Raw genomic sequence first — 27,562 nt, 5'->3', positions numbered from 1 at the left:
AGATCTTTGACTTGCTCAGTGCCTCAGATGACAGCCAACCTATTTTTGTGAATATTGCCATTTTGAATGCTATGGCATCCTTTTTCCCCCTGTGCTGGCAGCTCCTATTTTCCTTGTAATTAATCCAAATTTCTTAAAACCCTAATTCTGCAAACTTGGACTAAGGGAGGCTTGCACGGTCCCTGTAAGCGAGGGAGGTCAAGTTTGGCACAGGAGTTAGCATCCTTGTGTCAGGCTTCATTATTCTTCCACTACTTTCTCCCCACCTTCCTAGGAAATGACTGTTCTAATTTTATTTTAAAAGCAAGAAAGAGGCCTTTATTCAAAAAACTATGGTAATTTGGAGAGCCCTGGCTGATGTCCAGAGGATGTAACAGAGCTGAACTATCTTGCATAAGGGCAATGGGATTTACTTTGCATTATCCGCAGTAAATATGTACGTTCAAGAAAAGTAATAGCTGGGACAAAGAGCTGCATATATTTTCATACTTTGTTCTTGTAATCGGACATAGCACTTTTCACCTGAGGATTTCAAAGCTCTTTGCAAAGATGAAGCAAAAGTATGTTTGAAACCTAATATATTGGGAGAAATAATCTAAGAACACTTCATTCTTGTGTAAAGATTGCTCCTGTAATGCTGCCAAGGTCAGCAAACCTTTGGATTACTCATTTCACAATTGCTGGTTGTACCAGTTCAATCAACCTGTGTAGCTTTATCTTGCACACTTGACTACTCAGAAACATTTTATAAAGGACATTGCCAAGGATTTGTTCATAACTTTAAACTCCCATAACATTTATAACAGTCCTGTGCAAACCTTGCTCTGAACTGTTTCCCTTCTGGTAGTTTTTCTCCACTGCATCTGTAAGCAAGAACGTCCAGTTTCTGGCTTTTTTAACTCGATGGTACCGATCTGAATATTTTGAACCCTGCATAATTCTCAGCAGGAGTCAAGAGTCAAACAAAGTTCAATTCAAACCACATTGCAGGGAGTGAAAATTTTCCCTGACTGCTGACTAGTCATTGTCTTAAGTGAAATAAATTGGTAGTATCAGCAAAATTCCTGGTAGACAGGTCACAAGAGAAAGACTCAGTATCGAATGAACTTGGAGATCACATTCCCCAGTGCTGGAATGGTCCATTCAAGACAGGGTTAGTCAACTCAGTCTCTGAAGGATGCAGGAGACTTGTACATTTATTGATGCTCTTTGGTTAGACAAAAGGAGGAAATTAATTTTCTCTGATGTTAGTTTAGCACCTAAAGACTGCAAAAGTACTGCAGAAATGCTAGTGTTTGGGGTCGGGGGGGAATAGATATATAGAAAAATCTGAATAGAATATTGATCACATGTTGGGGTAATTGACTGTTATTATTTCTTTTTTCTAAAAATTCAAATTTTAAAATATTTTGATAGAAAGGTGAAATTATGCTTGGTGACATATAGTTTGTCCCAGAGGAATAGATTTTGATTTATGAAACAAAAAGAAAGAATTATTCATACAGTTTCACTTAACTCCTAATTTTTTTACAATCATCTGATGAAAGATTGATCTTCCTTGCATGCATTTTGCAAGGAATTATAACCAAATTACCTATCATAGTGGGTCTTTCAGTATTTCTGGATGTTATATGTGTGAGAGTAAAGTAAACTGTAGAGCTTAAGATAATAAATGCTGTGCTGAAAAGTATTCTATAATTAGGCTATTTCTAAGTTCTGGTACTGTACTAAGCATTTCATAGAGTACATAAAAATACACCATCATGCAGTTCACAATCAACCTTAGACGTAGTTTGACAAGTGATAATGGCAAACAGTAGAAAGTTAGGAGCACAGAAAGATGAACGTTACTTAAGTGAAGTAACTCAAGTACTTATATCAGGGGGATTTAGGTACTAGCTGTCAGTCAAGATAGTTAATGTCAAATACACAGAAGGAAGAAAGAATATGGCTCTATTGACTTACTGTATGGGGTGTTATGGTAGGAATTTGTTAGACAGCTGTATGATGAAACATACTCTATAGACACAGTTTGGCATAATCACACAAATGCACTGGTAGCTGAAGGGAAGTCCTAGTATAGGACTGATGTTAGCACCACATGGTTCAGTGTGCAGAGCCCATGCCTGGGGAGGCGTTCGTGCTTGGCAGGTCCCTGCCATTCGCCTTGCAGCCACATGCACCTTGAGCAAATCGGGGAGCTGGCAGAACTGGGCACTGCTTAGGGTGTATTTAATAAAGTGGAAAGAAATTCTTCCTCTGCAGTGAGAAAACTGGGATTCCTCCACCTAGAGCCTCCCACCACCTTCTCTGTGCACGTAAAAGTATATTTAATTCATATGATGCTTCATATTCAAAAGGTGCTTAATGCACCATACAAGTACAAACCAATTTGTGGATTCAACTGTAACATTTCTAAACGCACCAAATGCTTTGAAAAGTCTAGCTGATATGGTCTTATGCCATATTCTGCCCATGCAGATGCCTTTCTGTATGCTGCTTAGGGCACACAGTGCACTGGTTGCTCTGAGACCCATCCTGTGTGCCTGCACACCTTTCTTAAGGGCACAGGAAACCTGAGGACCTGAAGGTTGCAAGTTTGAGAGCATGGGAGAGCAGTAAAGCTTTCCATATGTAGCACCAAATTCCTCTGGAAATTTCAGCCCTAAAAAAATCCCAGGGTCAATGGGTAAAGCAAGGAGTTTCTAAACAGTAGTGGTGAATGTATGTTAAGACTCATGCACACAGTTCCCTCTGCGGGTGTACCCTTGCAGACCTGAATTGCCTCTGAAAATGGAACTGGTGCCTTAGAAACATGTATCTGTCACTGAGCAGCCTTCACCTAATCCATCACTGAACTGAAATGAAGCTCTTTGATGTGTGTATACACAACAGTTGAAAGATGAAGGAGAAAAAAAATATTCATTAACAGGAGATTATAGGGAAACCTCTTTCATGGAGAAAATGTAATTTAAATGCTTATAGCTAAACAGAATGCTAGCACTATCACCTTGCATTTCTTAGAGTTTCTCCATTTTTTTCTTTTCCAATGAAAGATTGCAGTAACTGCAGCATAGTGACCATTGTCACCCTGGGAGCTGAGCGCTACATGCTACCGCGGGGTGCAAAGGATAGTCACTTCCATCATAAGTGGTGCTACTGCAGGCTGGAGTGTTTCTTGGCAGAACCCCTAGCTGCTGCTAACCTCATGTGGTTCATAAAGTCCTGTAGTGAATTCCTGCCCTATAAGCATGTCAGAATTGCTAAATAAGTCACACCTGCCCAGTGCAGTATATTGCTACCTTCTTTAACAGCAAAGCAGTACTATTAATCTGGAATATTGAATATAAACAGCAATGTAAATCCAGCCTTCAGGTACCAGCTTCTAAGAAATAGATGTGCTGCAGAGAATAAGGCATATATAAGGTATTTCCTGCACCCACAAGCAAAGAGTCAAGTTGCAGCCTTGGCCTTCTACCTAGCAGATCTCATTAATCTACATGAGGATTGCTATTGGGAAGTTTATTACTTCACTCCTACATCCCCTATGTAAACACATATGCCTGACCAAGCCTTTCATTTTACCTTTATTCAAAGCAGAAGGGTTGCAGATTTCTCTAAAAATTTATGTGACTTAGGCATCATCCTTGTTGTGGGTTAACCCCAGTAGGCAGCTAAGCACCACACAGCTGCTCTCTCCCTTCTCCCCAACTACCAGTGGGAAAGAGGAAGAGAAAAGGAAGAGTAAAAGCCAGAAAACTTTTGGGTCAAGGTAAAAATTATTTAATAAGTGAAGAAATGGAAGAAGAGAGAAAGAAAACAAAACAAATCAGGTGATGCAAAGGCAATCACTCACCACCCTCCATGGGTAGGCTGATGCCGAGCCAGTTTCTGAGGAAAAGATGGCTAACCCCCTTAAACCCCTTCCTCTCCCTTTCTATTGACATTGTATGGCATGGAATCTCTCTTTGGTTAGTTCAGGTCATTCACCTGGTCGTGTCTTTTCCCAACCTCTTGTGTACCCCCCCAGTCTATTCACTGTGGGGGCAGAGTGAGAAACCACAAAGGCCTTGACACTGTGCAAACATCATTCAGCGAGATCTAAAACATCAGTGTGTTATCAACACTGTTTTGATCACAGCTCTAAACCACACCACCATATGAGCTGCTATGAAGACAATTAACTTCATCCCAGCCAGACCTGGTACAATCATATATTAAGATGATATATCCCACAGATAGTATATCTGCAAGTATAAAGATCCTGATAATGTTTTGAGGCTGGACTGAATTCTTAGCAGTCTTCTTGAAAGAAACTTGTACTTAAACGAAGTTTGCAGTAGTGTCTCTTAGTAGATCTGACTGTGGGAAAAGATACACAGTTGATCTTGCCACTTTCACAGATTCATAACCCACCATCATTGTTTTCGTTTCCCAAAAGTAGGAAATTAAAAGACCTGATTCTCATTTATACTTGCTTCTATGTCACTCTGGCTATAAAGGAACCTGAAAGTGGGTATATTTTCTTGTGTCAGAGCAATATAAATAGATTTTATGCAAATCATATCCCCCATCTAGTGTTATCTTGTTTCTTGCTCTAAGTGGCTCTAGGCTGACTTCTCTGAGAACACTGCAAGTATTCAAAATACAAAGTAGGGGGGGGGGGGTTATGAAAAAAATACACATTTTCTGTTACAGCTTCCAAAGAATGTGTGAGTGGTACCTCCTAAAGGGCTAATCTTTGTTGAAAAGCAGATGAAGGAGTTGGATTATAACTTGCCTTCTACAAAGTGTGAGCAACCTTGACATAAAAAGACATTTTGCTGGCTCATAGGCTCGAATTCCCTAGATTTATTACCTTTCACCATTCAGTAGAGGAACTTGGAGATCGAATTTTTTTTAAAATAAATCAGTGTAGGGAACTGAAGGAAAAGTAGAGAAATTCAAGTTTGCCTGAATTGGCAAGTTAATTATATCATTTTCATTGGTGCTTAAGATGCTATTAATTGCAGACATCAATAACAATAAAAAGCCAGGTATCTATCTTTTCTTATCATCTGAAGGATAAGATTGTAAACCATCTATTTCAACACAGTCTCTTACAAACTGTCTTGCCCAGCAAGGCATGAAAAATGGTTCACATGAATTCTGAAATACTTTCAAAGGATGATAAATAAAGAACCATGTCAGGAAAAGAGGTATAGAAGGACTAGTCAGTGCAAGTGAGTTTTATTGTGGCCTAATAAGTTTCAGTCTTTTAAAATGCTGTGTCATTAGCAAGCATACAGCACTCCAGTGCCTAGAATGACAAAATTACAGCAGCATTTCATAGTGCAGACAATTTAATGCACATTTGGGTTTGCATTTGCAGTAGCAATGTTGGTTTATGCAAAACCGAATAGGTGAATTGAATTCCAGCAGAATGCAAGTTCTCATGACAGAAAAAGTAAAACATGGATATACAGAAGGTGATTCAGACATACTGCTCAGGGTAGAATTCTGTCTCATTCCAGAGTTTGGAAGGAAGGTCAGGAAACCATTAATATTATGAAATTAATGCTTAAATGCACTGTAAGAGTTAGAGAGACTTGGTGCTGGCCCTTTCCACAATAGTGAGTTTTACCCAACAGTGGTAGTGTCCTGTCAGGAAAAAGTAGTGTTGTTACTCATACTGTAGTGTCTGTATAGGTTCATGACTGAACTGGTATTTCAGCGCACTTTGTAAGGATTCTGTGCATACTGTTAAGCAATCAAATAAACAGCTTAATTGGTAGTGCTGTGTACAGTTTGATTCAAGAAGGCGGTAGTGAGTGCAACCCTGAGATGTATAGGTTGCACACTTGCTGTAGCACAAGGGCTGGCCTGTGATTTTCAGTGTCTTCAGTGTCTTGCAGGAGGAATATAAGCAGAGGAGACACAGTCGAATCCTATCAATCTTTTTTTGCGCTAATGTGTAATTTTTACTCTTGCCAAGTAAATATGTGAAAGTAGTTGCTCTGTACTCAGTGTGTCTGCTCCCTCTATATGCTCAAAGTCATGTATAAGTAATTTGGAAAAAAATATCACACTTCTAGTGATTGATAATTCATAAGCCTCATACTTCTTTTAGCTACCTATTAGCACATGGATTCTGTTTTTTCTTGTTTGCTCAGCAACGGTCATCTGCACAATTATGTGGATTGTGCTAAAGATCATCAAAATTTGAGGGTGCAGGGGCAACTTAGCCAGTTTGGTTGACCCAGTTTGCATACAGGTGGTGATGTGAGGCATGAGAAAGGGAGGACCTAGCTTGGCACTCAGTGCATTCAGAGATGTGAGGAGGACTAAATGTTTTTGCAAGAGATGTGAGCAGTTAGAAATCACTTCAGGATAACAAACCTGGAACCCATGCTGTTGTTTCACTGTGGTTTTGTTTTGGAGAACTACTGTAAGGCAAGAGCAAGGTGGAGATAGCACTTTTCAGCCAGCTGTTGTAAGGCCATGCAGAACTGTGCACAGCTGCTGTGACCTGGAATTGGAAAAGGCTTGTTTGTAAGAGCACACTAGGCATTTGCAGAGAGCCACCTTCTCTTTAGCAACACATTTTCTGTATGCAGTGCTTACCACTGTCCTGGATTGACTTTGAAGGGTGGGGATAAGTCTTTATACTAGTCTGAGATGAGGAGGAAAACTCTGGATCCTGAACTGCTAAAAAGAAGCAGTCTGTGTTCCAGAATCCAGATTAGATTTTGTGAAGGAGGAACCCCAAAAATCAATAACTGCTATGTTTCTTGGGCAGTAAAAAGTGCTCTGAGTTTTTACTGGCTAGAGCCTATTTGACTTCCTCCTAGAGGATGTCATTTTGCCTAGTAAGCCCATAATTTGTACATGGTACAGGACATTATTTTAAAATACATTATCTTATTTTGCTGAAAATATTAATGCCTTGCTAATAAAAAGACCATTAAATATTTTTAAATTGCTCCCTAAAATGCCTTCCTTCATCGCCTTGTTATAATTAGACACTTTTTTACATAAGAGATTTTGACAAAGTATTATGGATACAAGTGGAAATAAAACCTGTAATTCTACTGTAGCTGAAGTCCTCAGCCCAAACATAATTCAAAGCAACATATTTAGTTGTTGTGGTGTGATAGTGTTACTGATTTCCCGGAAAAGATTTTCCCTAAAAATTTGTGTGATATGTGATTCGAGGTTACCTTTTCAAATAATGTTGTGATGCAGAGAAAATTTTTATTGGCTTAATTTTGAAGTCAAGTTTAAAATAATAATATGATCTTGTTTTTCTTTGACAGAGTATCAAGAAGAAAAACACAAGTAAACAAGAGATGAGCACATACCTGCGATTCATAGTTTCTCGTATGAAGGAGCGGGTGAGTCTGAAACAGGGAAGTTTCTCGAAGTGATGGGTTGCACTGTAGAGGATGCATTACAGTTGGCCATATGTGACTATGCAGGGAGGAGGGCTACAAGAAGGTCTAATTTTATTTCCCTTGTCATAAGCAGTGTGTGTATTTCAGCATACACTTATCAGGTCTCATTGCTCGGATTAGTATCATTCTGGCAGGAGCAGTTTATGCCATGGGCCTGTGGCTCCTCTGAAATGGACATTTTTCACAGAATCACAGAACGTTAGGGGTTGGAAAGGACCTTGAAAGATCATCTAGTCCAACCCCCCTGCCAGAGCAGGACCACCTAGAGTAGGTCACCAGGAACGCATCCAGATGGGTTTTGAATGTCTTCAGAGAAGGAGACTCCACAGCCTCTCTGGGCAGCCTCTTCCAGTGCTCTGTCACCCTCACAGTGAAAAAGTTTTTCCTTATGTTAATGTGGAAACTCCTGTGCTCCAGCTTGCACCCATTGCCCCTTGTCCTCTCATTGGCCATCACCGAGAAGAGCCCGGCTCCATCCTCCTGACACTAGGTTTCAGGTTTGAGACATTATAATCTGTCAGATTGTGGATCCAGAGTTTGTACTTCTGTATTCCCCACATTAAATATTCCAAACTATTGCATTTTTTAATCTTTTGTGTGTGTTTTAAGCAGATTCTAAATGCAATAACTTACACTCATGGTCTCATGGTCCTTTCAGGCTATAGATCTAAACAAGAAAGGGAAGGACAACAAACACCCAATGTATAGAAGGCTGGTGCACTCAGCTGTTGATGTTCCTACCATACAGGAGGTAGAGTGACTTGCTTTCTAACTTCTACACTATTTATGTTGTCTTTTCACACTGAAGATAAACCTTAAGGACTAAAGCACTAATCCTGTTTAATTCTCCTTGTGATCACTGTTTCAGTATTGTATCCAGCATTGGATATGGAAGCTTAAAACTTCAAACTTTTCCTCATAAATAGGTAACCGAGTAAAACCATTTTGAGCAATTCCTCGTTTTCAGGCATAGAGTATCTCAGTTCCTTTTGTACTAAGGTTTTGCTAGGAGCTCTAGGTAGCTGAAATCTTTAGAGAAAGCACCCTTTATTTAAGTCACTGAATATGGACTTGAGTGCCTATGTTTGCGTATCTGGCCCAATGATTTTGATCATATTCCAGCTGTAGTCTTTATGCCCCTGTGTAGGTGTCAACTTTATAAACATCTAAATGATTCGTAAAGAACCAATCATTTTGTGGATCACAAAAAAGCAAGACTCACTTAAAACATCTGTTCTGCATTAATTGTTCCAAAAATAAAGTACTAGCAATATGCTGTCCTTTTTTTCTGAACCAAAGGTCTGACTATGGCTCATGTAAATCAACTGCACATGACCAAAATGAACAGCATATTCATCTTTATTCATTGCTGCAACTGGATTACTATGCAGTGCTGTGGTATATCTTGCCCTTTACAACCATAGATGTGAATAGCCATTGTTTTATAATTGTTATTGAAACACATGAATAAACAATAGCTTCACCGGCAGTTTTGGAGACCAACACTAGTGGCTGGCTTGAAGTACTGGCAACACTAACTGAGCCTGAAAATAGGTCATGCCTTCCTTTCACTGTGTCACCTTCACCTGCTTCCACAGAAGGTATTTGGCCTGGATAACATCCCAGAAACTGATGATGTTTCGTTTGATGATTGGAATTCTCATAGGTGTCCTTGACAGAGCACAACTGAAAGTGCTGCATTCCTTACCAGACAAAAGACCATTCTAGGGAAATGAGCTGCATGGCTCCATGGCATTTGTTATGAGTTTGGAAAACTAAGACAATCAGCCTTCATCAGAAAGCACTGGCTGTCAGGTGAAGATCCTGGAAGTACAGAGGCAGTCAACATTGATTTGAAACTAGCTGGTATTTTAAGGCACAAAATCTTGACCTCAGGGAATATATTTCAATTTGAATACATATTCTGGGCAAAACCTTATGATGAAGCTACTTCAGATAGACCGTGTTATAACCAAGAGAATTTTTTTTAAAACTTAGTCAAGTATTAAAGCACCTATTTTACTTCTGGCCATTGCATAGAGAGACCAATGCAGCCAGTGTTCAGGTACTAACAAACCATGACAAAGAGTTGTAAGTGTTCCTTTTGTATGCAGGAAAGGCAGTGTCTGATCTGCGTAGCATAATGCAGATTTCTGTGAAAGCTTCTCTGCGTAAAACAGGTACAGCGCTTTAACAGTTTTTTCACAGTCCTATGTTTTCCTCTGTGTAGAAAGTAAATGAAGGAAAGTACAGGAGTTATGAGGAGTTCAAAGCAGATGCTCAGCTGCTTCTACACAACACAGTGATTTTCTATGGAGGTAAAGTACTACATTTACTGCTTGCTTTATTTGGTTTATCTTTATCTGTAGGAAACCCACAAGTTCAGGATTGAATTTGGTATTAGATAATCTTAAGTGTGAATGAGGTCATTTGAGAGCCCTTAAAAATCAAAGTAAGCTGCAAGAGGACTTTGCAGGGTCTTTTCTGGTCCACCTGCTACACGACTATTTTCATCCTTTCTGGCTAAACCTGTTAGTGGGAATTTGCACCTTTGCCATCCTGTTTCTTTTGCAGCCTAAGTCATAAGTCAGTCTATACTGCAGATTTCTGCCAGCATACATATGTTCTTCTAGGGTGAAAGAGATCTGATCTCTGATGTGCTGTGTCAGCAGAAATATGTACTACAGACACATATTTTTCACTCGTGGGTAATGATATCTGCTGTATTGCAACAGCAAGTATAGCAAGATCCACACTAGAAGTGTCCTGCTGGTGCAGTGTGTGGAGGTACAGCCATCAAAGAAGCTGCCAGCCACTGGGAAGGTAATTAGTGACTGTTTGATATGGTGGATCAGGCTGATTGGAAGCAGAAAACAAAATCACCATATCCAGAAGCTATAGCCAGGTCCTGTGACAAGGTTCTCCAGAGCCATCATTTCAGGAGGGATGTGATTGTCCCCTGCAGACATCAGGGAAACTGGGAGGAGGGTGGGACCAGTCTGTTTTCAGGATCAGAAAATCCACACTGTCCTTGGTAGGGAGGCATGTGGATGTGCTAATAGAGAAATACACAGGTGTAAAGGGAAACAGTGATAAATAGTCTGTGAAGAATTACCCTGAGTAGAAATACTTTTGTGATTGTACCTGTGTTCCTGTCAAGTGGTGAAAGCAGAGAGCAATGTTGTAGGACAATTGAAGTCTGTCATTAAGACACTAGCAGAGAAAGAAACAGGATCCATATTAAGAGCAGCCTTGTCTCCCTGCCACTGCTCCTCAGATGTGTACTTGTATTGTTCAGTTTAAAAGCTCCCAACAGTATTATTGCCTATAAATATGAAAGAGAAAACAAATACAGAACCGATTGTTAGAAAATGTTAAATGGAAGGGTTATCCAAATGACTAAATTAAGTGTTATATTCTCAAGCAAGACAATTATAGCATGAAAGTCATAGGAATGACAACTGCAAATCTTTGTGAGCACTGTGATCATACTGTGATTGTTCATACCATTTATTTTAATTTGTAGCGGACAGTGAACAAGCTGATATAGCGAGGATGCTTTACAAAGACACATGTCATGAAGTAAGTGGTACTGAGTAACCAAGATATAGAAAAGATACTTGATTTTCCTTTCAGAATCTAGGAAAATTGTTCTTCGTATTACAAAAATAAAAAGGGCGTGAAGTTTGTTATAAATTTTCCGCTAACTTTCTAACAGCTGATGCAGAATTCCTTTTTCTTTTCTTTTTTTTTTTTTACAACTAGACTAACATTTGGAAAATACCAATATTCAAACTTTAGTTTTGAAAGTGATCTAGTAATACATAGTTGGACTAGAAATAATTGTACTTGCTAGTATAAATTGAACTTGAGGTGAGATTCCTGCCAAATTCTGTAATTGGCATTTCTCCACATTCAGAGGAGACCAAAAAATAAAGCTAGGTGAGCTGTCACACTTTCTCCATTTGTACAGTTGAATTACTTCTTTCAGAATGTACTTTAAATATTTGATGAATTTAAAAAACTATTCTTTGCATTTTAGCTATAATAAATCATTAAGGTTTGAATTAGTATCCTCCCTCTGCCTTGTTTTTCTAAAACATGAATAATGTTTCTGCAGCTTGTCTTTCATCCACTCTCAGCTCACCTCAGTTTCACATCTCTAGTTTGCACAGACAGAAGTAACTCTACCAAATTAGCAAGCAGATCTGAAAAATTTTATTACTTAAGACAGAGGGATAATACTGAAGTCACATAAATAGGATTTTTTGGGCTTATTTACCTTTTTTTGTTTTTCAGCTGGATGAACTGCAGCTTTGCAAGAACTGTTTCTATTTGTCAAATGCGCGACCTGACAATTGGTTCTGCTATCCTTGTGTATGTTGCTGACATAGATTTTTATTTGTTTGCTTTCCTGTATAAAAGCCTCCAGTTTTGGTGTCATTAATGCATTGAATATTCCATTTCAGTAGGCTTGTTTCAAAAGCAGGGTTGCGTATCTGTAAGCCTAGATATTTTACACATGGAAGTGTTGATTGAAGTTCAAAGCTGTAACAATATATGTTATAAAACTTGGTTATCAGCCAATTACAACAGTCTCACAAGAAAAGAAGGAGCTTACAGAAATAAAACTTTGCTCCTGGATGAAGCTATAAAGACAAATTTAAATTTTGGGCTGCTTAAGATCTCTGTGTTCAATAGACAGTTACACCCTTTTCAGACTTTGTATTTTTTTTACTTTGATCCAAGCAATGCATCTAACAGGGAAATATGTATTGTAAGAAGATAAAAATGAAAATAGCACTAGACATAAACAGCAATCATATTCTTAAGATACTAGCATAGTATTACAGCAAAATATTTGTGGGACATATCAATTCAATTCTTCATATCCAATAATAAATGCAACATTTTTTCCAGATACCTAATCATGAGTTGGTTTGGGCCAAAATGAAAGGCTTTGGGTTTTGGCCAGCCAAAGTCATGCAGAAAGAGGACAATCAAGTTGATGTTCGCTTTTTTGGCCATCACCACCAAAGGTAATTTATTAATTCCATTTGCTGCTTTTTACAAACAATACTTTTTGTATTTGTACAAAGAATTTTCTCATCTATCATGTTGTAAATCCTGGCTCAGCTATTTGCCAACATTAGAAAGACTGAGTATTTTGCCATAGTTGTTTCAGAAAATTTAAAGCTCGGTCTAACACATCCAAAGTTGCCAAATGGCTCAGAGATTCCCTTTCCACAGTTGCCATAGGGATGTTACTTAATGCCATTTTAATTAGAGAAAGCAAGTGAGTTTCCACTGTTACTTCAAATCAGTAGCAGCCTGCTAAGCCAGGCCAAGGTGGAAATTAGGCAGAAATATACTGTTACTACCAGCAGTATTGATGTTGTGCAATTTTCTCTTCTGAGCAGGCCCATTGCAATTTTGTGTTTTAGTAACATAATATACATCACAAATGTTTCTGTCTCACTGCTAGAACATTGACAGAGCTCCTGCTGTGAGCCACTTTGCAGTTTCAGAGAATAACTCTTTACATTGGAAACGCCACTCTTAAGAGATCAGGATCAGCTTTTACTGCCATCTCTGGTTGTTTGTTCATTTGGGGACGGTTACAGTAGTGTTACTACAGTGGATGTACTGATTTTTTTGCTGTTTGATTTATATGCCTATAATGTGAGGAGAGGAGACATTTGCAAAGTAATTCATAGTTGTTGGGAAGGTGGTGTATTTTGGTGCATCCCAAAAGGGCCTAGACAATTCAGTAATGGTGCTTTATGAGGCTGTTTATTTAAATTGCTTTTAGTGTAACTTGCACAATATATAACATTCACTATATGAACTACCAATATTTTCTAATAGGCATGAGGTGGGTAAAGGATCTTTATTTGTGTCTCAGTCACAGAATTATTTACTTTGAATCTCTTTGCAAATACAGCTTATCTCATTAGTAGTTTTGGCATTAAGTTCACACAGCTTCTAACTATTTAATAAAGTAACATGACACATGGGATGAGGTGCTTACAACTTCTTAAACGTGTGCTGATAGAAAAGACAAAATACATTTTACTAGAGTGCCATTGCTTGGTTACTGTGCTGGGCTTGGACGAAAGGCCAAATTTCAGGTTGGTGTAAATTAGCACTGTTTCTTTGACTTCACTGAAATGAAATTTATATTGCAAGAATGGAGAATCTGACCACAGACATTTAATTTGTTACAGTGTTTACTCTGTTATGTAGATGTGCATGGCAGTGACTCTTTTTCTTTAATGTCCAGTGTTGCTTGGTATAACCTTTCAAAATGTCAAGAGCTGCCCATCTAACTCTATGAAGACTCTCTGAAAATATTTAAGAGGACAAAGTACCTTTGGAACCAAGTTACTGACATGAATTCAGTCCAAAAGAGCATGACGGTCCGCACATGAGTTCAGTCCTGACAGACAGGGGCCCAAACTACAAAATATCTCTATTTGAGGTGATAGTTTCTTACATTCCTTGACAGTTTTAGCAAAGAGGTCAAGGGCTAAATTGGATTAGCATACAAACCTTCAGTAAAGAGGTTTCTGTGTCTGACTCGGGGCATTTAGCAAGAGAGCAAGTAGGAGATGTGACTGCTGTCAGTGCTGGGGGAGGTTTGTGGCTCACCAAAAAAATGAGACAAACTTTCAGCCATAGCACCCACAGCAAACAAGTGTTTATAATAACAGAAATGTCTAACAGTATGCAGTCTGGGTTTTTTTTTCAAATGAATATACAAAAATTCTGAGTAAAAAGGAGTAGTCAGTGATCAGCCACTGTGAAAAACTGCTTTTGAAGTCACTTTCTCAGGTCAAGGTCCTTCATCTGTATTTAATGTTTCTGAACCTGTCTGTACTGTGTATTCAAAAGGGCCTGGATCCCCTCTGAAAACATTCAAGATATCACAGTTAACATCCATCGGCTGCATGTGAAACGCAGTATGGGGTGGAAGAAGGCCTGTGATGAGCTGGAACTGCACCAGCGTTTTCTTCGTGAGGGGAGATTCTGGAAATCAAAGAATGAGGATAAAGGGGAAGAGGAGGCAGAGTCAAGTATCTCTTCCACCAGCAATGAGCAGGTGAGTGCTGCTACTATGATAGCAATCAGGGCGATTTATTAAAGAGTACAAAGATGATGTTATTTTTGATCAATCTACTATTACATTAGCCTTGTCTCTGTCTGCAGTTTTGTGGTGACAAGAGGATTCAAAGGCTTATTATCCCTGTATTTTCTAACTCAGTAATAGCAAGAATATAGAGTCTTCCTCTTTCCCCAGCTTCTTGGATGACCTCCGGGAAGTTTCAAAATGTTTGTCACCTACAGCACCTTGATGAGACGATCAAGATTTCTAAAGTTAAATAGGAATGTTCAAGTTAAATGTCAGGGATATCAGATAGACTGTGACACTGCCGTCTTGGACTCCCACCAATGGACACCCCTGTAGCTGTTCAGCCTTTCACAGCTGGAGTATGTTCACTTTGGACCGTATTCTGCATTACAGATCCCTGAGTAACACCAACCATGACATTTTCAGCAAGTCCAATTAAAGTTAGGTGCAAACATTGCACTTGAGGACCATGTGACCAGCAACTGATTAAAACCATGAAAAACAATTCTGCAAAACAAGAAAAATTGTATTACTTTAACAAAGGCGAAAAGTACAAAGGGCCAAGATACAAAACTTTGCATTGCCATATGGAAATCCACTTATCGCTGCTGAACCTTGCTAGTCATTTATTGTCCAAGAGGGTGTTATATATTCACTATTACTGACTTGGCAGTAAGGTTTTCATAGCTTGCAGGATGCTTCTTTGTATTTTTGGCAGCCTTTTCCCTGGCGACATCTTCTTTCCTCATTTAAAAGCTACTATCATCTCTCTAAGTCTGTGTTTTAAAAAATCAGCGTGTTTTGGCCCTCTTCCTTTGCCCTTTTGTCAAACAAGCCTATCATCCAATTTGTAGCTAAAAATGTAAAGTTTATAAAACTAAATTCTGCTTTAAGGGGATGCTCCTTATCAAAGTGGTTTTAGGTTTTTTAACCTGGTTTGCTTAGCTAACCCTTTGTAACCCCTTTATTTAATGTCATGTATGCAGTCATGCAACAACGTATGGTGAAACAGGAAAATGGTCACAAGTAATGTTTATGAAAGATAACAGTGGCATTTTCCCAGTTTTTCAGAAGTGTCAGTCATAGGGTTTGAAGTGTCCATTTTTCTGTTCCATCCCAACTGTTCATGCTTCACTCGGTTCATGTTTATACCTGTTTCACTGGTGTCCCAGGTACAGGAACGTAAGAGTAGCCGTCAAACGCAGTGCTCTGCAGTAATCTGCAGTACCTGTCACTAACACTAGCTAGTGCTGAGTGCTTCAAAGACGGCAGTCAGAACTTGCCTGTAAGCCATTGTAAGTGGAGTAAGTGGGTCACGCGGATCACACCGCAGGATCTTCAAGGCAGGATGTATTAACACAGAGGCGCTACCACCATCGCTGATGGCCTCAGCCTTGGCCAGTGGCGGGTCCATCTTGGAGCCGGCTGGCATTGTCTCTGTTGGATGTGGGGGAAGCTTCTGACAACTTCTTACAGAAACCACCCCTGTAGCCCACGCCCTACCAAAACTTTGCCATGCAAACCCAATGCAACCATCCACTTAGATCTCACCCTTGTTCCTGTTGCTGGAGATTGGATTTTATTCTACAGCATAAAGTTTTGTACCTGTCCAAGCACAGAGTTATAATCAATTATTACCATCTTTACATATATACATTCTCTTTATAATTATTGCTATTTTCTGTCTTCCAGCAAGGTCTGCTGCCTTATTATGGGTTACTGATATCAGAATATTCCAGAAAAAAAGTGTTTGAACTTGTGTGTGAAATGAAGAAAAGAATGATTGAGGGTATTTTAGCAAATACATATTGAATGTTAGAACTTGTTCATGAATTTTGTTCCTTCATGCAATCGTAGTCATCAGTGATAATGTGGAAAGTTTATTGTGTGCACTTCTCATTTAAGAGCAGTATTCAACTTTCTATTTGCTAAATTAAATAATTTCAAATAATCACAAATAAAAGGTACATCAGTCATGTTACAGTGAATGCTACTTACATGAACTGTTTTTTGGAATGATTCAATATGCTTTTCTTTATGTTCACAGCTGAAGGTTACTCAGGAACCAAGAGCAAAGAAAGGACGACGTAACCAGAGTATGGAACTCAAGAAAGAAGTAAGTAACTTCAATTACCATATTTGTAGAGTTAGCAAAGTACAAAAAGTCTGAAGTTTTAATAGACGCTCCTTCAATTTCTGTCACCTTTTACTGATTTTACAGTATTAATCTTGGAAGTTCCAGCCCAATACTGTGGTCCTCCTTGCTGACAAACATAATTATGCCTCCCACATGCAAGCCACTGGTGTCATCATGGTAATAATTCTGTATCACGCAAAAATCAACAGCCAGTTTACAACATCATTTTTTTTAAATTACAAGTTCAGGCTAGTTAGAAAGTCTATGAACAGCAGAAATTAGAAAGTATTTTGCATGATTGAGAGTATTAAGTTGATAAAATGTCATATCCACCTTTGTCCCTGGAACTTCCTTCCTTGTTTATCCAACTTGGACACTGAATGATCATGTAATGAAGGGACTGTATTATTATGCTTGTACACAAGGGGGCAGTTACTGAGGCAGCCATAATCTCCTGTTTCCTAACTTTTGATTACTTTTTCCTGGCCTTGTTTCAGCTGCATGTTGAACACTAAGAAAAAGTTGCACATATGCACAGTCCTTGGATGAGAACTCAGGACTCCATTACAGAGGAGGGTTTGGGTATTTTAGCACCAGAGTTATGTGGGATGGCCCTGGTGCCTGAAACACAGACATTCCCACTCCTAATATCTGGGCACCTGCCTCCCTGTTGAATCTGATACCGTAGGAGGCACCTTCATTGATGGAGGCAGTGACACACAGTTTGTGCTCCCTGGGGCACAAACTGTGTTTGAGAGTACCGTTTAGGATGTCTCATCATTTTTACTGTGTTTTCTGTCAAGCAAATGCTGTAATTTGCTTCATATATTTGTGTCTTAACATTTGCTTTCTTAGCTCTGCTCATATTTGATCAGTGATCCAGAAGTCAATCGCAGTGACTTATTAGAGAGTAATTGGTATCAAAAGGGAATATACAGCCTTTTGATGGGTGTAAGCTGTGCCCCATCACACAGACAAGCTCGAAGTCCAGTCCTGAGCAAGTCGGGTGTTACAAGGACTATGTGCTTTGTCTGTACACTGTTAAATGAGCTTTAAAAACTCGTAAGTTAAAAAAACCCAAGTACTGTTCATCGGCGTCTGAAGACAATTCAAGCATCAATACGAGTTTGCAGGGATATTACTTCTATCTGTTCCAAAGAGCCAGAGTAATTGCTGTTACAGTGTAATACATCGGCAGCTGAATTCAGCACAGTACACTGCAGTAACTGTGATTTCTTTCTTGATAATTGTGTAATTACAGAAAGCTTCTGTGGTCATCCGAGTCTAGTCCTGTATTATTGGAAGCAAGACTTAGTTGCTCATTAGCCTTTCATCTTCAAAGCACCTTTGAAGTACTAATCAATCTTTGCAGCAGTTCTATGAAATCAGTAGAGTATTACAGACTCCAGTGGAGCCTGTTGGGCCAGAGTAAGCTCAGAGTTTGCCAAAACAATTCAGGCACCTTGGCCATGCAGCTACAGTCTCTTCAGGGAGAATGGCAGGGGGAAAAAATCTATAGCAACCCTTTAGTAATGCCAAAGGATCTGCAGTGATTCAGCATAGCCTCTGGTGTTGGTCGTACTTTTTGAGAAGCGAGGCTGGTGAGTGTGTCATGCTGATGCCAGATGTGTGCTTCCTTCTGGAGACTCCTAGCTGAAGTCAGGAAAGCCTGACCCAAGAGCCTACCCCTGTCATGCTGGTTTTCCTCGGGGATCCGACGTCCTATTAGCACTAAAGGTCTTCAACAGACACCTTTCACATTAATTGCACTGGCATTAGTCATGTAACATTTTTTCTCCAGGGGGAACTGAAAATTAACTTGTTCTATTTTGGTATGTGGATTTACAAGTTTGTTCTTTCTCTGTAGGAGCCAGAACCTGAAACTGAAGCAGTAAGTTCAAGCCAGGAAATTCCCACAATGCCTCAGCCCATTGAAAAAGTTTCAGTCTCAACTCAAACCAAGAAGTTAAGTGCCTCTTCTCCAAAAATGCTGCATCGGAGCACCCAGACCAGTAATGATGGAGTGTGTCAGAACATGTGCCATGACAAATACACCAAAATCTTTAATGATTTCAAGGACAGGATGAAAGCTGATCACAAAAGAGAAACTGAGAGAGTTGTGCGAGAGGCAGTGGAAAAGGTAACACTTGTCAAACACCACCTATACTCTGGTTTGAGGAGAGGAGGAGTGTGGATTTTTTTGCACATTCTTTTCTCTTTTTGTAACATCCACCCTTGAAAAAATGAATAAAAAACACCTTTCTATACCAGCAGACCTTAGTTTCAACAGAAAACTGCCTTTTTTGATTCTTATCCAGTGAAATCAGTTTGTGATCCCGAAATGAAACAAATTGTTCAGTCATGAGTATCCGTTTCCAAAGCCTTGGTCTCATTGTCAAGTGTGGTTGTAAACAATGGCATTCTTTAAATGCTATTCATAAATAATTCTTCTTTTGTCAAATTTCTGACCTAAACATTAAATAGGTTTGCTGAAATTTGTTTGAATTTTCTTATTTAATGATAACTGGTTTAAAATTCAGTATCTAAGCCTGAGCTGGTCATCTTTGGCTGGAGAGAGCAGGACAACTGAGAGGAAGATTTGTCTGACCTCTCTTAAGTACCTGTCTTAAGACAAGATTAATTTTCTTCTGGAAGAAGGACTATGGAATGAACCTAGGGAGTTTAAGTGTTAATCATGTAGGATTAAGACACCAAACTTACGGAGCAAGGGCAAAGGAATGCCACTGACAATGAATACTAAAAGTTATCTCTTACTGAACTCAGGGATGTTCTATGTTGTATTTTCCATTGTGCCCTGCTGTAGATTTATATGCAGTTGTAGATTTGGAATAGACAAAATCTTTGAGATAAATTCACAAATTAGTAAACTGATCATTGACACATATACATGGAACCTATTTAGATGTTTTTGTAGATGCCTAGCAGAATAGAAACACAGAGACATTTTAGTTCGAACGTTTCTTATGGGAAGGAAGTTTTGTTATAACTCTAAAGGAGAGAACTTTTTTGTTTTCTAAGTAGGGGAAATCTTTCATACAGTCACATCAGTAATAGAGGTTTAAAGAGTAAAGGTTTAAAGAAGATACTTTTTTTCCAGTAGCTACCCATTGACTTGTTTTGCTGACTTTCTTATGGCAGCTGCGTACAGAGATGGAAGAAGAGAAAAGGCAGGCTGTAAATAAAGCTGTGGCCAACGCACAAGGAGAGATGGACAGGAAATGTAAGCAGGTGAAGGAGAAGTGCAAAGAAGAATTTTTAGAAGAAATTAAGAAGCTAGCAGGCCAGCACAAGCAACTGATTTCCCAGACCAAGAAGAAGCAGTGGGTAAGTGTCAAAGATTTATTACAAGAGAATAAGTGGAAATGTATAATGCATACTGCAGGCCAATTGAAGGTGATTCTTCCTTACTTTTAACTGCACCACTCTTTCACGGGTCTTTCAGCTTTAAGGTTTTCTCCTTCATATCACTACTTTTGAATTTTCTGAACCTCCAAATTTCAACTCAAAGTTCTGATTACTTTCCATCTCAATTCTGTAGTGTTAACAGCACCATCTTTTTGAGTCCAATGAGATGTTAGTATCAAATTATTTTTTTCTCAATGCAGTTTTGCTCTGTATAAGACATGCTTTGCATTATGTTCACAGTCCTTTGATCTTAAGGCCCCAGAGGGTACAATATCTGGCTGCATCAGTTTGGATTCCCCTGATAATAATGCTGGTAGTGATATCCTTTTGGCCTTTTCCTCTCCTAGCTTTTTCTGCAGCTCTTTTGTATTTAAGTCATGACCTTCTGAAATATATTTCTCTCCCTTATTTAGTCATTAAGCCCAAATCTGCAGCATTGCCTCCAAAAAACCAGGTTTGTATGCCCTTTAGAAAAGTGAAAAAAGATATCTAACTTACAATTGTATCACACACTGCAAGGCGTTCCCTGTTTTTGCTTCGTGTCCCGTGTTTTCTTTTCAAGCCAGAAGTGTGTTCTCCCACACGGCTGCACAGTGTCCACTCAAACATCGCAGTACTGTAATACTGTGCCGCTAGCCTTTGACAGAGTAAGGGTGGAAACTGTTACGCTGAGGAGCAGCGAACCTGGCACACGTACAAACTTCGCTATTTCTTTGCTAATTTTCATAGAACAAGGGAATGAAAGCCACCGTTCAGGACATCACACTGCAGCGTAATAGCTAGCTATAACATACAGGGGGGGTGGGTACAAGATTTTCTACTCGCCTTCTTTCGAGCTTTGATTTTGCCAGATGCAGCTGAGACGCGTGCCGGGTGCCTTGCCACAAGATGGCACGCTGATCTGAGCGGCGGCGGCCAGCCGTCCCACTGCCACCGCCACCCGGGACAGCCAGCCCTGCCGCCGGCCCGCAGCTCCCGGCCGTGTTCCGCCGTGGAGGGCTGTTTATGTTCAGCCTCATTAGTCCTTGTTCTTGCAGCTGAAACGGCGGTCCCTGCAGAGAAAACTCTGTTCTGTGGAAGAGTGAAATAAATACTAAGGCAAGACAATCGGTTGCTGACTGTCACAGTTATGAGTGTAGGTTTTTTGTAGAGAGAATTACTTAAAATGCCAGAGCTCCTGTAGAGTCTTCATTTCTTTGCACTGATTTTACTGTGGCTGTTAGGATACTGCAGTGCTTGGGTCTCTGTCAGTTAGAAAAGTCCTCCCTGTCTACCTGTCTCTGCAGACCAGAGAAGTTATTTAGGTCTCCGACTTGATCAAGTTACTGTGTTTAATGAGTGACCAGCTGCCGGTGTCTGCTTGTTGCTTTTGCCTGTGGCACTTGAGAGGGAAATTGAATTGCCTTTGCCCATTATAGAACTACATCAAATTAGCACTCTTCTGTCAAAAGTTAGGAGTGCACATGTGAACTGTTGCCACCATTCAGCTGATACGCAGTAACTCAATCATGGTGGCTTGACTGTGACTCTGGACTGCTATAGCTGCTTGTTGGTGGTTTTGAAGGCAGAATTTATGAGACTCCTGAGACTTAGCTTTCATCTGCCCCATTGTGCCTTTACCATATCCTTTAGCCTAGTCAGAGAGTGACCGGTACTGTATCACTGCAGCTCATGATCATGGGTCTAAAGCCTCTTTTGAGCAAGACAATTAGAGATATAAAGAGTATTTGACACTCTTGCCTGTTTCTGTGGCCCCAGAACTATCTGTCAATCACCACCTTAAATGAAGGCATCATAGAGGCAGCTGTTTTGCATGTGGTAGGAGAGGGAGGGTAAGGATAAACACCTTTGCATTCAAGCTGATGGATCTGCCTGCCAACACACAACCTCAGGCGACTGGAGTTGGTCCAATTACACAACTCCCCAGTGATTTTTCCTTCAGAGGTACTAATGACAGTCCCTGGTGTGTAGTAACTGCTCTTGTATGCTGCTATTACAATGATACCTCCTTACCAAAATCTCATGTAATTAACACATATACTAAATGAGTTTTGGTGGCTTTGCTTTTTAATTAGAAGCAGAGACCTCTGGTTTTGCATAATGCAGATGTCTAGCTTGGGAATACAGCTGCTATTATTTAGGCTATATTCGTCTTTTTCTCATACCTGAAAAAAAAATCCAGTCAGGATGAAGGGGTTGTTTTGCTGGTGCTGTACCGGTACATGAAGAGATGCGCTCCCAGCCCTCAGGAGCCTGACACATAGTTAAAGAACAACATTTTCTGTCGCCCTAACTAGTCACAGCCCCCTTAACCCAATTTCATTTTTATACCTCCAGAAAATTTGGATGTAATACAGACACCTCAGGTAAATGGCAAAGAAAGGAAGAAATGTAAAGGGAGGGATAACAATCATGAGATTATGCAGTTTGATGGCCTCCAGAGTACAGGCTAGAGTGCCAGTCTTTACAGTGTTTCTTTTTTAATTTGTCCCAGTTATTTTATTTGCATATAAGCCTCATTTAAATTGGTGCATAGCTCATTTTTATAGATAATTTTTAACTTCTGTCTTTTTCAATTATATTTATATGCATATTTATTCTAACTTGCAACAGGTTGTTTTTAAGCGAATGAGCGTTGTCCGTGATGTGTACTGTCTGAAACAAAACCCCAAGTGATTGGTAATGTTTAGAAAGAGGAAAATACAAAGACAAGAGGAGGCCCGAGGCCAGCTGGCATTTTGCCTTTGCTGCCACATGTGCTGGTACCAGCTCAGATGACACTTTTTCCTTTTATAAGTGGAGATTTACGTTCCACACTTATGGCCGGCATATGTAAAGGGAAGTGCAGGACCCACAGATCAGTTGTCTTCTCCTGTCTTAGCTTTTTTTGATCTCTCCAAGCAAGCAGATGTGAAGCTGGTCTTTGGGCTGAGGCCCGTGCTGTACGTAATGGAGAGACACAGCTGTTCCCTGCACTTTTCCAGCGGATGATCCTAATGGTTCCCACAGGCTTGTGGGCTGCCAGCAACATGAAAAACCAGGAAAACAGCTCTCGAGAGGACATTTGTTTGCAGACATTTCTACAAATAAACTTCCCTGGAGCTAAGTTATAAAAGGAAAATGGAGAGGTTCCCTTCTCATGCAGCTAGGGCAGTCCCTTTATTGCTGCCGTAAATAAATAGTTATTGGTTTAGCCAATGTAAATGTTGGCTTTCTTGGATCTGTCTTTTAGCAGTGTGTAGGGTTGTATTTTTGTTTTGGTTTAAGGCAGTTGGGTTTGTTTTCTGTGTAATTCTCCGGTTTATTAACAGTGCTGTAGGTAGACAGGACATAAAAAGCAAATTGTGTGTTGTTATGTGGTTTGATAGCAGCCTGCACAGACTGTGTGATATCCCTCCCTCTGTTCCACATCGTGCAATAAGCATTGTAAAGATACTCTCTGATTTTGAGCAGATGAAATTCAGAAAGACAAATCTGAGAACATTAGAACCCAGATCTCAAGGGCACCGAGTATAAGTGGTTCCTTTAGCAGCAATGCCACCCTGCTCTAGAGGATTTTGTGAGAATAATAGTTAATGCTTTTGCAGTACTCCCTTAAGGGGTATAAAACCACCTGGAGGCAGGGCACATTGCCTGTCTGGGTGCCATACCTCCTTGTTGGCCTCCCATAGTGTCGACCAGCATGTTGATTCCCTTTTTTTAGTTCCTCATTGGCCATGGAGTTATTGTCCTGGTAGCTCTTCCAGCTACCATGAAACGGGGGGGCATTCTCTGTGTTCTGGGGTAGAAATCCTCTTTGCTGCAGCACTCCCCAGATCCAGGTATTTCTGCAGAAATCACGGGCTGTGCAGCACCTCTGTCTTTCAGGAGTTTCATGCCATCCTGGCAGGCCTGACAAGGGGCAAGAGCCCATCTAGCCATCCTGTGGATGACAGGCTTTCTCTGCTTTCTGGCAGACTTGAAGGAAAAGGCACGTTCTTACATTTCTCCGTAGCACTGATGCAGCACGAGGTTTTCTTTTCATGAGACTGCAGCACTGCCTGGCAGTCAGCAAACCCCAATGACAGTGGCCTCCTTGCAGGCCTACCCTGAGTGGTCTGAAACAGACCGCTTGGTAACGGATTATTCTTTTCTGCACTGACTTTTGAGATTTTCCTAGCCCAAGAGGATCTTCCCCAGCAACGTCTGGGCAGGTCAGGCTTGTAAAGAAACCTCAGAAATGCCGATTTTCAAGCTTGCGCAGAACCTCTTCATGCCAGAAGTGCCTGTTGATTTGCCATAGCTTTTGACACAGGGATCAGGATCCTGTTACACAAATGTAGGGTAAAAGATGGGTCCTGCACTGTGTGGCTGAAAAATGTCAGTCCATTGCCCTGAGAGGTGACTTTTCTTAAACGAGAGATCATTTTTTCAAAAGCAATAATCCAGACTCTGGAAAAAAGAAAGCATTGGGCGGATTTGCTAAAGATTGCTGCTTCACTCAGCGAAAAATGCCCTCCGGCCTCTGGGTGCCCCAAGCGTAACTAAAAGAGAAGGGTTGCTCTGCATGGGCTGGCGCATGCACGAGCAGGGGAGAACACTGCTCTGGGAAGGAGGGATCCTGCGAGGGTGGTAATCTCCTCTCGTTTGTTCTCTCCAGTGCTACAACTGTGAAGAGGAGGCCATGTACCACTGCTGCTGGAACACTTCCTACTGCTCCATCAAGTGTCAGCAGGAGCACTGGCATGCTGAACACAAACGTACCTGCCGCAGAAAAAGATGAAAGAGTTATTCCTCCCCTAGAAAACCACCCCGATGATTGCTATTCTCAGACACAGCGGTTTTTGTTTCCAAGAAGCCAAAATTGTTTAGAATTTGCTTCCCATTTTGCACCAGCCTTTAAACACTTTTCGTAAAAGAAATTTTGCACAGTAATTTCAATCTTCTGTTTAATGCTCCTCCAAAATTTTGTCGGCGAAATGAATTTAACATCTGTGGGAGCAGGTTACTTTAAATAATTTTAAACTAGAGGATTTGTTGCATTTTCAGCAAATTTTAAAACATTTTTAGGTTTTACAGAGATTTTAATCTTTAAAAACAGCAGATCTAAAAAGAAAAAATCATGCAAGTTTAACAAAAGGAACATTTAAAAACTAGATCTGAATGTAAGAAGTATAGAACTGTTTCAGAAAAACTAAGCGTACTACCTTGATGTGACCTTTATTTCTTAACCTTGTTGAGCTGGTTTTGTTCAGCTTAATTTTACTGTTTAAAGGCATTATCTATTGGTTATACCAGTGGGTACATGATTGAATTTAGGGAACAGGGTTGACACAGCAGGTGCTAGTCCTGCGTATTTTTTCTTAAATATTTCCCAACTGTGTTTTATTTTCATTATTTCTTTTCAATATATAACTTTTATAACAAAATATTAGCTTTGATCTTGTAGTTTAAAATCACAGGGAACTGGGGTAATCTTTTACTGAGCTGGATCTTAGAGAAAAATGAATATTTAAATTTTGAAGTTTGCACATTTCATCTTCGTCCTAACATGAGTGCTTGTAACAAGAATAAGAAAAGCCAAAAAAACAAAAAAAAAACCAACTACCTTTCTTCATACACGGAATTGTGAGGCATACGAATTTCTTTTTTGCGCCCCCCTTCAGCCTCCCCAATCCGACGTCATTTGACTGCCTATGATCTGGTGTCACCTGGTCCATTGTAACTTTATAATAAAAGGAGAAAAAGCACTTAAGTTTCACAGAAGCCGTTATGTTTGTAGTAATGGGTCATTGCCTAATAATGAGCTCCATCACTGTACTCAGAATGAAGAATAATGCATGTTAATTTTCTTGTATTAAAGATGCCGTGATTTGTAAAAAGTCTGTATTTTGCGGAATGTCTGGATTAAGAAGCATTACCAATAGGAATGGATCGATAGTTGAAAAATTATTTTCTTTTTGTTTGTTTTATATATAGATATATGAATTGCATCCATGTTCAGAGACAATTTTTTAAATAGATGTAAAGCTTACTTCAATAGCTTTTCTTTTAAAGTGTCTCCGCATTTTAGTTTCTTTCCAAGATTGGTCTTAGACTGAGTCATCTGCCCATTAATCATCCAGCTATTTTTTGAGAAGTTAGAGGAATAATTTGTAAATATTTATTTAGATCTTTGATATTTATTGAAAGCAATTACATGATGGAACGATGGAAGCTGAAGAATCAGGAGGAAAGCCTTTAAAAAAGTGTTCTCTAGGATTTGTCAGGGTCATTGTAAAGATGAAAATATAACTAAGACTTCTGTGAACTACCACTGAAATCCTGATCTTTTTTACTTACAGTGGTGATCTAAGTTAATTGACTAGATACTACCAAATAATGCCCAATATGTTGCAGAAATTAAGTGGTAAGTTGATTGGAAAAAATAGTAAGTAGATGGTAACTTGTATTACCACAGCTACATTATTGCCTGATAAATGTGTAATTAACTTTTGTCGCCTCTGTGTTGTGACTGTAAAACACTTCACAACTAAAAATCAATCTTGTTCGATTACTTTACGAGTTCCAAAACTTCGATCCACCCCTATGAAAGCAAGTTATTGTGGAAATATTTTTGGTGTAAAATCATTCCAGAATATGTAATATTTAACTGATAGCTGCATGAAAGTAAGATTCGTGTTACTTTGGCTCTTTTGTCTCTGTTGACACGGTTGCACATTTCCAAGTTACTACAGCGTGAAAACTGTGTGTTTTAAAGAAAAAAAAAAACAAAACAAAACAAAAAAAAAAAAGATTGTGGCCTGGTTTTGTATAAGTTTTAGGTAAAATTACAATTGATTGTTTTAGGAATCATGATTTAAAATTAATTTTTCTGCAAATCATAAAGCTATATTAAAGTGTTGAGCTTAGCCACTATGCACATTGTAATTATTCATCGTGGCTGTCCAGTTTATGATGCATTCTGGCATTTTGTAAGCTGCTCTGACTAGCAATATATAGAGTCATTTAATGTGTTAACATTGGTTAATAAATGTATTTAAAAAAAAACCCTCACCGGAAGTGTCTGTGTTGATTTTGGCCAGTTGTCCCGATGCCCTTGGGTGGGCAGGCACGAGGCTGCTATTTTTACTTGCCCCCACCTAGAAAGACCGGGGCCGTGGACGGGGGAGCTGTGCCTGAGCTCGCAGGGACCTTGCTCCCGGCTCGAGGTGAGCCGGCAGGTCCCTGCAAGGGCTTCAGCATTCAACATGGCTCTCGGCACCAAAAGTGAATCTTTTCAGCCCATTCTGGGCCAGCAGTCTCCGGGGGTTGCGCCCATCATGTCTGGGTTTTCATGCCAGGTCCTGTGCTGCCCTCAGAGCCGCCTCTCTCACTTATTTTCAAAGTCAGGACTTGCTGCCAGCGCGGTGCCCGAGGGAGCTGAGGGCCCGTGCTGGGGCTGCCACCCGTGGG

At 39.9% G+C, this 27,562-nt stretch overlaps 1 protein-coding gene across 1 annotated transcript in view; it reads left to right on the top strand.

The window, feature by feature from the left end:
* Positions 1–27,115, top strand: part of ZMYND11 (zinc finger MYND-type containing 11) — a 110,151-nt gene extending 83,036 nt beyond the window's left edge. Inside the window, exons 6-16 of the mRNA XM_086467252.1 lie at positions 7,296–7,373; positions 8,092–8,184; positions 9,664–9,751; positions 10,960–11,015; positions 11,733–11,810; positions 12,354–12,472; positions 14,328–14,535; positions 16,613–16,681; positions 18,570–18,842; positions 19,862–20,047; positions 24,768–27,115. Coding sequence (XP_086323378.1) covers positions 7,296–7,373; positions 8,092–8,184; positions 9,664–9,751; positions 10,960–11,015; positions 11,733–11,810; positions 12,354–12,472; positions 14,328–14,535; positions 16,613–16,681; positions 18,570–18,842; positions 19,862–20,047; positions 24,768–24,890 — 1,371 coding nt within the window. The 3' untranslated portion in view covers positions 24,891–27,115. The remainder of the gene's footprint in view (positions 1–7,295; positions 7,374–8,091; positions 8,185–9,663; positions 9,752–10,959; positions 11,016–11,732; positions 11,811–12,353; positions 12,473–14,327; positions 14,536–16,612; positions 16,682–18,569; positions 18,843–19,861; positions 20,048–24,767) is intronic.
* Positions 27,116–27,562: the final 447 nt, after the last annotated feature.

This window comes from Leptosomus discolor, chromosome 6 (genome assembly GCF_034619465.1).
Source record: "Leptosomus discolor isolate bLepDis1 chromosome 6, bLepDis1.hap2, whole genome shotgun sequence".
Taxonomy (NCBI): Eukaryota; Metazoa; Chordata; class Aves; order Leptosomiformes; family Leptosomidae; genus Leptosomus; species Leptosomus discolor.
The sequence above is the reverse complement of the archived record's forward strand: the minus strand, read 5'-3'. Positions and strand labels throughout refer to the sequence as shown.